We start from the raw sequence: 13078 nt of genomic DNA on the forward strand, positions 1-13078 counted from the left end.
TCTATCATAGTGAGACGATGGTTGATTTTAAAGAGTCTGTAAGATAATAAACAGTTTCCTTGATGAGTGTGTTTTTTTTCCATTTAACATCAAATTTATACAGCAGCATCGGCTCTATTTCAGGAGCTGACTATTAGAGGGTAATTACTACATGTTAGATTATGTCATTTACTCAGAGAAGATGAGGAGTGGAGAATGAGTCACCTCCATCAATTAATATGATATATGAGTCGATAAGGGATATGGGTGGGATATTTGCCACATCTCTGCAAGTCACAAGGTGATAATTTGAAATTCCCTTCAAGGCCTACCGTATTTTTAATGAAGCTGGCGATTAAAAAGTGGAGTTTCTTACACATGTAATTATTTCTTTATTGATTTGTCAGCATCTTAGGGAATGGTTTCTCATGAAATATATCGCTGCTATGATAACCCGTCTCAATTGCAATCATGAGAGAAAATCATTACAACAAAGACCCCCCCGGGGAAGGTGCAAAATGGTCTGTTGATGCGAGCATCCAAGTGGGTATCTGTGTGCGCTTGCTTTGCCGTAGTGTTTGGCCTATTACAGAACATCCGTCCACACTGACACTTACTCTTGTCTAGTAGCAACAAGGAGGTACTTGATCTCATGTAGAGGCAGTGACTGATTACTTTCTTTTTCTCTCTTCTGCCATCCCTCCCTGCTCGTGTCTCCTCTCCTTCAGGCTGCGAGGACGGGGGGAAGATGAGACCTCCCAGCCCTCTGCTGATCCTGCTGTACTTCACACTGTCCAAGAGTGTAAAGGTGGTCTCCAAGAGAGGCTCAGGTATTTAACACACTGTCTCCGCCTTTCTTGCGTGGCTTCCAATCTGAAGCCTGTGCATGCACCCAGTGTTTATTAATATGTTTCAATTATCAGTCCATTTATGTGTCTGAGTGTGTTCTGCCTTTAATGGTAGCCGCCGACTATGAATAGCTGACGCCATCTTTGATGCAATTTGGAGGCTTCTGGTAAATTTCACCGACACAACTTAATCAAACCTAATCACTTTAGTGCTGATGTTTTATGAACTTTTGCCCGCTTAGTCTGGGTCTTAAATTACAATGATTGTCACCACTGGATTGAGTTTAGCTGATGAAAAATCTTTAATTATTGTTTGTTCTTGACGTTGTACTTTATGGGACACTGAACAGCTTTTCCCGCAGGCTTCAGCTGCTGTCTGGTGTCTCACTGGTGTGTTTGCCGGTGTTACATGCTTTAAAAAGTATTGTTCAAAAAGACAATGGGCAAGTAATTGCAAGGGATGATGCCCTTCCCACTTATGTGTGAAAATGACTCGCACAGAAAAATGAGAATGATGTTGGGCTATTTAGACGTAAGTGCAGCATTTTTGCCTGCGTCCCAGGTGAGCATGTGAATTAATGAAAAGATATACACTGTAACTCTTAGAATTAGCTAGACCTACTTCAATCTAGAGAGAGTGACAGCTACCAAATGATCCAATTGCTCAGTGACTGGGTCACGAAGGGTTACTGTGAAACTCATTTTGGCTCTAAATGCCAGCAAATTGAGCATCAATTGTGAACAAATGCAAAGGTCAAGAGAGAAAATGGAGAGCAAAAAGATTGAAGGTAGAAAACTTTTCATGACAGGAATACATATCGAGATTCAGGCAGTATGTGAAAATGTGTGAACACAAGCGGCTGCTACAGAGAAAAACTTAGGTATTTTGCGTTATAGTGCAATTTTTGCAGTCAGCATTCATATACTAGTTTAATGCTAGTACATTTAAAATAATACTTTGGTGCCTGTGTGTGTACATGCTGGATTTTATGCCTGCCTGTATGTCTCGGTGTATTTGCACGGCAGACACGAGTGGGCATGTCTGAAGATTTAAGGACTGACCTTTAGCTAAAGGTTTTATATTGAAGGAAGCGCACTCACCAAACACAGCCTCAAAGAGCAGAAGGGTAACCGAATGATTAATGTGCTTCAACCAGCAGAGAAGATGGGCAGTGACACAGAAAACAGACACACTTACCTGTACACCTACTAAACAAAGGACAAAAACTTTAAACAATAGACAAACCACCTTATTGTGACTTTGTTAATGTGACAGCTTTAGGAACATATAGTTAGCTTAAAGGCCTGGTCACACCAGAAAGTGGCACAACAAAATTCATCCATGTGTCTTGATGAAATATGTGATTATAGAAACTTGGTGACGCATTGGACTGGGCTGGTTGTTAAGGTACTGTAACTGTAGGCTATTGTAGCTGAAGTGCTGCAGGCGTCGAAGTTCACTAAAGTTGACAACGACATGAAAAACTTGCAGGGATTTTCCACTTATGGTGGCAATTATTGGTAATAAGTGGCCTATACTTTATGTCTTTCACTGGACCTCCAGCTGCAAATGAAATACTGGATAAGAGAAGGCCTGAGTACTAGTACGTTGCAAATCTTGTGAATGTCTGGCCATGTACAACAGAAAGTGTTGTAGTTATCCTTGTTAAAGACTATGGTCTAGTCTATATAGACTATATAGACTGTAGCCTACTAATAGATGACTTTATGAACCTAGACACCCAACGTTGCGCTATAATAAATTGTTCAAGCAAATAATCATTGCTTTAATTAGCTAAAATTAAAGGTAAGACACTCTAGGCTAAGGTCATGTCAGTGAAATCAGCTTATTAGCCTGATAAGACCCTTAAGACTGTTCAAAAAAATCAATGAAATATAATTGATTCAGCATTTGAGTAGTCTATCACATAAGTTGTATCAAACTATGTTACAGCATAGTGTATGATGGCTTTGGTACCTTAACTGAGCTTCCTGTCTTCTGGTTACAGAACACAGTGACACAATAGGAGAGACATTTAATGGAACTTGATTCCTGTTCCATTATTGAGCCGTCCTTAATAGGTAATTGACTGCATTCATGTGTCTCATTAGGTATTTGTATAATCAGAGCTGTGTCATGGTTTATGTAGGACTTTGAAAGCAAAGGTATGGCGTTGCTTGTGTGCATGTGTGTGTTCTCACATACATAAAGTATGTGCCTATACGCACATACGCAGATGTGATGCGAGTAGCTGCATGGTCGGTCCGTGGAGGATTTCCATATAGATCGGACACAGGACAGCACATCAGATCAATCAAGTGGGTCCTCTGGGTCCTTTGGTCAAATATCGATAGCAGTAAAGTCAATATTAACCCCCAACTGAGGGGTCAAAGGTGATGGAGAGTCACAGGGTAGTTTGGCTATTTAATGGCACTTTGAAAGGCCTCTCCGCCTGCCTGAAAGATTATAAATGGAGGCCTGTGGAGGATCAGACAAGCTCACATTAAACTTGTAATCTGGGACATGGACACTGTCACTTTCCCTCTCTCTCTCTCTCCCCCACTCTCGCTCTCACCCTCATTCTCTCTTTCTTCAACACACACACACACACACACACACACACACAGGGATAAAACTCATATCTATGGCCGCGGGTTGCAGCTTCACGGTATACAGTGGTATGAAAATTCACAGTTATCATGCCATGGACATTTACTAATCTATACGGAGTGTTTAGTGTTATTCAGAATATTTTTTTTTTTTTAAAAAAGGGTTTGTTTAAGCCAAAAACACCCCTGTTTGCATTCCTTTAAGGGTCACTGTAACTGATAATAATATTATATAATAATATTAATAATGGTGTAATACTGAATACTGTGAATATGTGATATTTTCTGTTTGTGTACCGTGAAATGACCACTTTCATGGAGATTTAAATGCACTTACAGTGTTTTAATCCTTTCTTTGAAAACTTGCAAACTCAAAGGCTAATTTGAACTGAGGCTTTTGACATCTTTCGGGTATCGCGATTTCAGCGTCGACAGGAACACACGCTGAATTAATTCTGCCTTGCTCATATCCTTCTCTCCTGTACTGGTCTCTGACAAATTGAACAGGACGAAGGTTCGCTGTCCGCGTTAAAAATGAAATGTGGTGGTACGGGAGATTAATTGCCTGATAAAGTCCCTGGTGGGTGATTGTTTTCTGGTTCAAAGGTTTGGGATACTTGTCTTCATGTGCCGCTAGATGAAAGAGATGGAGCAGCTGGACTCTCATGACTGCTATTAGATTACCTTTAAATGAGCACCTCTGGCTTCATACATGCACCGAGGTCAAAGTCATTTATAGGTAGTTATTCTTATTGTTGAGAAGGAAGAGAAAGTTTGGGACAAAGAGAGAGACCTTTGTTTAGATTCCTGTTCTGATTAATTGTTTGTGGGGCATTTGGTATCAGTTTGGACTGTGGTATTGTTTTCTGTAGGATTGCAGGTAGGGTAGGGAATTTAACTGCACAACCTTGAATAGTTATGGGTGAGGGAACCACTATGAAGGCTTGATTAGCCCTCAGGAGACACTGGATAAAGCAGCGATTCAATCGATTTTTCCTCCTAATGTCCGGACGGCATTCCCAGAGTTTGTAGCACACCAAAATCCTATAATTAGTCAATGTGGAGCCAGCCTGGGCCTGTATTACCTGGACTAATGAGTTTCCCAAAGGTGTGGAGGCTGTGTGTCTCTTATTCCCTCATTTTTTTCACCACACTTGCGGTCATGGTTTTAATGACCAGTTGGATATTAATTGGGGCAGATTGCTGTTGTTGGTGTGAGATGTTTTGTTGTGGATGCATACGAGCTGTTCATACACAGGTCGTGTTTGACCCACAACCTGCAGTGTGTACGCTCTGCTGCTACAAATGAGGGTTTTTACTCCAGGCACTCTGCTCAGTGTGTCCTCTCACCTCGGTGTGAATGTGCAGTGGCCATGCAAGGCCATGCTGACACTGCGTGAGATTCACTCCCAGGGACTCTGAGCAGGTTTCTGACAGAGACAAGCTGTCAGGGTCCATCCATCAGACCCCAATTGTCTCCGTCTTGGTCCAACCCGGCCTGGTTAGACCTGAGTAGACCTGTTCCAGCCTCTCCGCTGGAGATAAGCCTGTAAAGATCCAGACTTTAATCAGACAAGACAGGGACTCTTTAACCGGGGTCTCAGTCTGCTCGCAAACCCAATTACCAGTTTGCAGCAGGCTGTAAGCCACACTGAAGAATGTTAAATATGGGTGAGAACTATCAGACAAAACCCTAAAGCTGGTGGTCTGCACACCCAAGCACAATGCAGTGTCAGACATTGTAAAGTCAGGAAGAATACTTTTAGTAAAAGGTGTTTCTAAGTATTGCTGAAAGGATAAATGGATTAGATCAGTAGAAAATGAATCCATGACGGTTTAGATCAGCCAGTTAGTCTTTTATCGACATCGATTGTCAGCGTATTTGACAGTGATTTTTTTCCTCGATTAGGTTTCTGAGTCAATTGATTGATTCCCATTTTCATGGCTGCTCTAAGACAAAATAGAAAAATTGGAGACATCACTTTTGACTGTGATAACGTCACAAAGACATTGCATCGATTTATTAGTAAAATTCTGTATTGTATGTATAACCGACTGATTGAAAAACAATGGATTAATTGATAATGACAATACAGCAGCATTATTACGAACACATAGGATTAAAAAAGCATGTGGTTGGTGGTTGACCAGGAAAAAATATTTTTGCATTGAAAAGAATGGCTGAGGGCATTTTAAACATCATATGCTGCTGCTGTGTTTGCCATGTCCTCACCGATGAAGCAATGTAAAGTGACCACCTCATCACTAGCTGTCTATCATGGGGAAAAAAACAGCTTCCACTTCTGTGTCCACTGTATGGATTTGGAGAAAGTCTGGAGACAAACCAAAAAACTAAATTAGACACATCCCCCTCACAAACCTGTCGGCAATGCTCTGCCCACTGGACTGAATCAGACTTTCAGCAGAGATCAGTCAAGAAAATGATCACTGTGTGAAGTTGGGGATGGACCGGCAATAGTAACCGGTCAACCGAATAAACTACTGTTCCTCTTTAGATCTGGGCCTTGGGCAGACAACCTTCCCGTCAGTCTTCTCAAATACACTTGGTTTCATCTGCGCACCTTCATTTTCAGGTTGAGTCCTGACTGTCCTCAGGGCAGAGGCCATGCTCAGCATGTTTTGTTCCCAATTACAAGTGAAAATGATATTATCCAGAGAGGGTTTGGAAGAAAGGGGGTGAGAACTTAATCACAGCTCTGAAAAGTGGCTACTTGGATCTGAAAAACCTGAAAGGAAGTGCTCTAAATTGGACTGTGCTTTGTCGGAGGACAGGGACATTCTTGGAAACTAGTGACAATTCAAGTTCCTCGTTTGATCTAGTGGCAAAAATCACACTCGTAGCCTGATGGATTCAGATGGTCTTCAAGCAGAGGCATCAAAATATGACACCACATTCATTCCTCTGAAATACACACAGCACTGTGAAGTCCCATTGGACTGTGGGGTCAGCCCATGGGGCTTTACACTGTGGAACTGATGCTATTTCAGTAATAGCCTTTAATTCTGCATTGATGGCTCTGTGCTCAGTGGGGTGATATGGCCACCAAAGATTGTTATAGTCATGATACATGAGCGTTGCATGCCTTCATTCATCCTTCATGAAGCTCTAGACTTTATCGAGTGAATACTACTAACACTACACAAACTATTGTTTAGCCCACTTAACTCGCACTTCTATAGCCTTGAAAGTGCAGCTGGTGCATCATTTACTATGATACTTTTTTAGCATCATCACCCGTAATCTTTTACCCAGTTTCCACAGTGACCTCCCAAGGATACTCGCAGATTAAGAGAACGAGGGTGCCCTGTTTCATGATGGCCCCCCATTTATTCCGGTTAATGTTGCTCATTGGTTGCATGCACTAAGAGTTCTTTGGGCTTCCTTATTGTAGGTAAACTTACTGCTGACTCCATGCACATACATGTTAAAGGGAATAGAAAAAAAACCCATTGAAATAGCTTAATGAAAATCCGATGACACCAAATGGTTATCGCTTTTCAACAACCCAGCACTGTTCAGCAAGGCTCTTAGATGATCCCTCTCGTGTCCCATTGTGGCCACTGGTGTTTGTCTATCATTCTGCACAATCATCATCAAAATACTGCCATGTGACCAAAGGCTGCCAGCCACCAGTAATTTTGAGCCGAAAGTAGAGAGCATCATAGCGTGTATATTTAAGATCTGGTCAGATCAGAAAATCCCTGTTTGATGTTGTTAATGTAGTCAGTACATGATTAAAGCTTATCAATCCAGCAAGCTACATCAGCCCATCAGTCACACTTAGCTAGCGAGCTTGGTAACTCACCAACTAAACCCAATTAGGACCATTAGGAGGCATTTTAACACAGTTATACCACACAGATTTGTGACATTCCACCTCAGACTTGTATACAGTTTGTGATACAGTGGTGTGTTTGATAGTTTGTCATACCTTTGAGAAGCTTTCATCATTTCCCAACCTTTTTCAGGCAACAAAGTTTTTCTTGATGGCTCACCATGTACAAAGGACGAGTGCTGCGCCGCGGCTCTCACTACCTGCCAATCAATCAGTGTCATTTGGTCAAAGGTTGAGTGTAATGTATCATCATGAGAGTGGTCCACAGCTCCCAGTGTGTGTTGTCTTTGGCCCCATACACATTGCCAGGACATGAACAGACAACAGCGTCGATCGTGAGTTGCTCACAGCTGCGACTCTGCACCATCACAGCCTGCGCTGCCTCTGCTGTCCCACACAGAGACAAAAAATAAAACGCTGCATGACCACTTTGTCCATTTATATACTCGAAATGTCATGAGAGAGCCAGACAATGCACATCAGTAGACACATCCAAGGCCTGCTGACCGGTCTGTTAGCTGGAATAATGGCTTTTAAACACAGCCTGCAGGGATGAGTGAACATGCTGCAGTGGAAAACAACACTCTGCACTCAGCTCAAGTACAAGATCGGCAGCCTCGCTATGTCTTTCACTTAACACAGCGGAGGCACTATCTTACAGTAAATATGTGGAGTGCTTGAGTTGTTTCAATTGCCTTTAATGGGATTATTGACTCCACATTAAAGGTGCAATGTAAATAAAAGGATTGCCTGCATAAAACTGGAACCTGCTTACACTGTGAAATTGATGTGTTTTACTTGAATACAAAGACTAATGCTAGAAACATCCAATCTATGTTTTTAACATTTGTTTACATCTGGAATGGTTGTGAAAATGGCAAAGAAATGTTAGCTGAAAAGCAAAATTCAGATTATTTGATTTTTTGACATTTTTCTGAACTAAACTCAAACTGCAGCAATGTATGTAAATTAACACGTTATTCACAAAAATGACTATATAATATGATAATTCTAAACTAATTTCAGAAAGAAAGTTTAATTGTAACAACAGATAAGACGCGGAGCTGCAGACAGTGGTACCAGCTGTGACTGCTGGTCTAATGTAGCGTGGCGTCCCAAAAGCCACTGCAGTCAGCTTGCTGTCTACATACTCTGATATGACGGGGCATTGCTACCCAATGATCCCAGCAGGAGATGTCAGGAATGTATGCGTGTGTGTGTGTGTGTGTGTGGGGGTGGGGGGGGGGGGGGTTTCTATTCATCTGAAAATGTCTCTGCCTGTGACTTGTGATATCCCAACCTTGGCCTCTTGCTGTTTCTCTGAGCGGGGATAAAAACGATACAACCAATATTCTAGATGACTCTGCAAAGTCCCGCTCCAAATCCCTGATAAGAGCCTGTCATGGATAACTGTAAATCTGACGTGGCCCCGAGGCAGTGTGGGGGATGAAGTCCATGGAGCTGACGCTGGAATAACCTCATGATAAGTGTGAGGACAGGAACACAAAATCCAGTCAGTCAGTCATTTAATTTATTTGTCAAGGCGCACCCCTATCATTTCATAAATCATACTTGTGCAATTTCTCTGACGCTTGAAAACTGAAATGTGCCTCACTATACATGTTTTCCGTCAAGCAGATGGGCTAAATGACCTACACAAATAAGATGTAGTGAGACCTTGTCTCTACTTGTCATGCCTGTCTCATAGCCCGAGGCTTCCAGATGCGTGTGCAGGAAAGAAGTGTAATAGTTTATTGACAGATCAACTGTCCTCATTGACACACCAATACGCTAATATATGACTGCGGCCAATTTCAAGTTAAAGGATTGATTGCCTCGAACCTTTAACTTGGCATGTCTAAAATTATGCTACCCATCCAAGAGTAGTTTCAGTATCCGTCTTTTCTCTCTCTCTCTCTGCATCGCCGTGCTAAGCCAATTGCATCCGACGCTCATTAACAATGCTGCCCTCGTCCTTGGTGCCTGTTTTCTTGATGTGAGCCGCGAAGCAGGAATGTCTAAGTAAGGATGTATTGATGATAAGTATAGAATATGGCCAGCTGTATCAAACCACAAGTCATCAATAAGCAAACAAGCCGACCAAAGCATAAATACACATTTGTTACATACATGTACAAGTACAGGACAAAGAAACAACCACAGGAAATGTTATATACACTGGTTAGTTTTGTTCATTCTTTCCCGTTGGCTCACAACACACACAAATGCACTACGGAGGCTGCCCCGGCCTGGTCAATACCTCTCTCTCTAAATGATGAGGAATGGCCTGCGCTGCAGTAACACTGTGCTGGGAGATTGATCACATGCAGACTACTGGAGATTAAATGGCTTTCTTGTGGCGAGCCAGACTGCCTCTGGATGGTGCATTGTGTAGATAGGAAGCTGCTTTTTTTGTTTTTTTTCATTGCTCACTTCACAACAGCTGCACAGCCCTAGGATAGGCCAGCATATGCGGGCAATCAAGCTATAATGCATTGATTTTTATAGGACGGTATACTGTAGGGTTGTGTTTTATAGTTTTGTTTTCTAAAGAACAAGGAAGTTGCTGATTGCATCATCTGTCAAAGATTTATATTATTGGTTTGTGCCTCTGCTGTAAGCCATCAGTGCCTGGAAGTGTGGAGGCAAGAGTTCTTCAAAGCAATGTCGAAAATGTTTTCAGTGATACACACTCACATTAAGAGTTAGACTTCTGTCTAGGGCCGAGTAGAGGTTTACACTTCAGAAAACCACATGACGGTAAGTAGTTTTTATACAGCAGGTCTTTAAATCCCCTCCAACAGTTTCCATTTAAAGACTGTCATTGCCTGAGATATTACTCCCTCCACTTAATGTATTCTCAGGGAAATAGCATGTATGTGTGTGTATTTGTATGTGTGTTTGTGTATGATGGGTGCGGTGTGTGGGGGAGGGAGGGCGTATAAGGCGAACAGATGATAAGAGACGTGCGCGCTGGTTTTCGCTGATAATGAAGCAGTAATGCGGGGGATCATTCATGTTAAGGGCATAAGTAAATATAATGTAATAATCAGCATATGCGCTAATGTAAGAGTGTGTGTGTTTATGTTTAAGTGAGTGGTTTTATATATACTACTGAGATAAGACTGCCAGGAAATTAAATGTCAGTAAATGAGGAGAAGTGCCACGAGATGCTTTTATAGACATCAAGGCAATTTAGTCCACATTAACTGGTCGTGATGCAGCAGCAAGGTGTGTGCTCTGTTGTAAGTGATGTGATATCTGCAATTCCCGTGCGGTTTGCTGAATTTTACGTGGTGCGTTTAAAATTCCCAATTAGTGTTTTCTCCAATGTTGGCACAACCAGAAGAGGTATTCAGATTATTATTATTACAAGGACTTTTTAACTGGTTATGAAACAGTTTCATTTTAATAATAATAAGTTTTATGTTGGACATACCATTCATATAAAATGTTATTGATTTTAGCTTTCTTAACAAAATGATTATTATTGAGCAAGCAAATCTTTTAGCTATAGGATAGCACGTAAACCAGGTATATTAACAGCACATAAGCATCAGTACTCGTCAAGTACTGATGCCTTGGGATTGTAGGTCAAGTCCGCCGCCATCCAAAAGCACCGGCATTTGTCGAGTTGGGAATGAGACTCAAAAAACAACTTTCTCACAAATCAGACTTTTAAGGTTTACTTTGTCTCAACATCGTCATACTATGATTATTAATCGTTATAAGATCTGGATAATGTTCCACAGAGGAAGTCGAACTTTTTGGCTTCATAGATTTTTCCCTCATTAGCTTCGTGATTTTAACTGCTATATTGTCAGTATCAAAAGTAATAGTAGTAGTAATAGAGGAAGACTTAATTTTTCATATATTAATATTGGATTATTTTTAATGATTCATTACCGTATGAGCAGCATTGTAGTTGTTTTAACTGTGTGTCTGGTAAAGTACTATATCCAAGACAAAATGCAGTGGATTAGAAGTCTAACTGAGCATTAAAAGCATCTAAACACCTAAGTAGAGTACAAGTTCCTAAAAATCGTACTTCAGTGCACCACTTGAGTAAATGTACTTAGTTACCTTCAGCCACAACATACAGTATTGGTATTTATTGACATAACTGAGAGGTATAATATTTGTTGGCGCTCGGCATGTGGAGGTGTGTTTGATTGCTCGCTGACAGTGATTACTTCAGACGCCTTTGGAGAACCCAGAGGTTACACCGCAGGCAACACAACTACAAAGACCAGCACTCTAGAAACCCCTTCAGGCCATTTAAACTACAATTATCCTCAGTCCTGTGCCATCTCCTTCTGTCAAAGTGATACGCACTCAGCTGCTGTTGTTAGACCTTCAGAAGCGCAGAACTACAAGCGTTACACAGAGGAATAAACACTCACACACGCACATCCCCAGTGTTTGTGTGTTTCTGGCTACCATCCCTCATTAAGCAAAAACTTACAAAAAAAGTTATCTCCATGCTGAGAGTGTGGGGGAGGAATCTGAGTACGTCTCCAAATGCTAATGAGAGGAGCCTGCTTCAACAGACTGCTTTGTCTTTGTGTGTGTTCGTCTCAGCGTGTTTGTGTGTGTCTGTGTGTTAGCATGGCTCCTTCGTTCTTTTTCTGCAAAGGTAGGGCAAAATCTGAGCACAGTTATTTTTACATATCATTAGTAGCCCAGTGCAGCCCCATCACCCTGACAACTTCATCCCTTCCTTTCCCTTCTGCTTATCACCATAACAACTAATCTACCGTAAATAGTGCTGCCTCCCTGTCTGCCTCCGTCTCTCCCTTTCTCTGTTTCTCTCTACATCACTCTTTATTCCCTTCGATCTTTCTCCGCGTTCCTCGCTCTCTTTCCACCCCTCTCGTTGCCACAGCACCTCCCTCGTCCCTCGCTGGCGCCGTTTCTTCCACTCCTGTCTGTTCGGAGTTCATTTTTCTGTGCCACTGCAGATGTAGGTGGTTCTGGTGACTGCACAATAACCTTTCTGCGGCTTCATGTTGTCAAGTGCCTGAGCTCAGATGGCGATCGATAGAAAAGGCAGCGATAACAAGTTATCCAGCAAACTCCCCGATTCTATATTGATTTTAAACTTTTCTGAATAAAAGGAGCTCACTTCTCTGCTTATACATATGGATATAAACTTTATGGTTTTTATATCTGATTTAGTGGAGGTATGTCTTTAGAAGATCAAGTGTTCCCTATGCCTTTGTGTTTGACCTAAATGTGTTATTGACGGTGATCCGGGCCTGACAACTTGATTGGCCTACTACGCTCCAGGATTAACTTGCCAGCCTGGCAAGCTTTTACAATCAAAGGTCAAGCCAATGGTCTGTTTGGCTGAGTAGCTCTGGGATTGACTTAACAGCCTGATGTGCTAATGCAGAGTTATCCCAAGGTTGAGCTGCATAGCAAGGACACACATGCTGCTCTGCGGCCCATGTAGATCCACAATCTTTAAAGAGGCGCAGGACATTTACAAAGGTGACAACAAGCACTTGCCTTTGTTGAGAAAGCCTCTCTTTCAGTCGAATTCATCTCATACTTTAATTCTTTTCTCCGCCTCCATTGTTCCAATCATTCTCTCTCTCTTTTAATCACAGCTTGAAATCACTAATTATTCTGGTTTATTCTTTTTCCTTCCCCCCTCTCTCTCTTTTCCTGACTCAATCTTTTCATCAGCTGCATATGAGAGGTCACCTTTGGTCTTTTTCTTTCACTTTCTCTCTCCAAAAGCTCAAGGGAAGCCCTCCTGGATCCCCTCTTACATAACCG

At 41.8% G+C, this 13078-nt stretch overlaps 1 protein-coding gene across 1 annotated transcript in view; it reads left to right on the forward strand.

Annotated features, from left to right (window-relative positions):
• The first annotated feature begins 727 nt into the window (after positions 1-727).
• Positions 728-13078, forward strand: part of il1rapl1a (interleukin 1 receptor accessory protein-like 1a) — a 158449-nt gene continuing 146098 nt past the window's right edge. The window contains exon 1 of the mRNA XM_073473728.1: positions 728-809. Coding sequence (XP_073329829.1) covers positions 728-809 — 82 coding nt within the window. The remainder of the gene's footprint in view (positions 810-13078) is intronic.

Source organism: Pagrus major, chromosome 9, assembly GCF_040436345.1.
Source record: "Pagrus major chromosome 9, Pma_NU_1.0".
In the NCBI taxonomy this organism is placed as follows: Eukaryota; Metazoa; Chordata; class Actinopteri; order Spariformes; family Sparidae; genus Pagrus; species Pagrus major.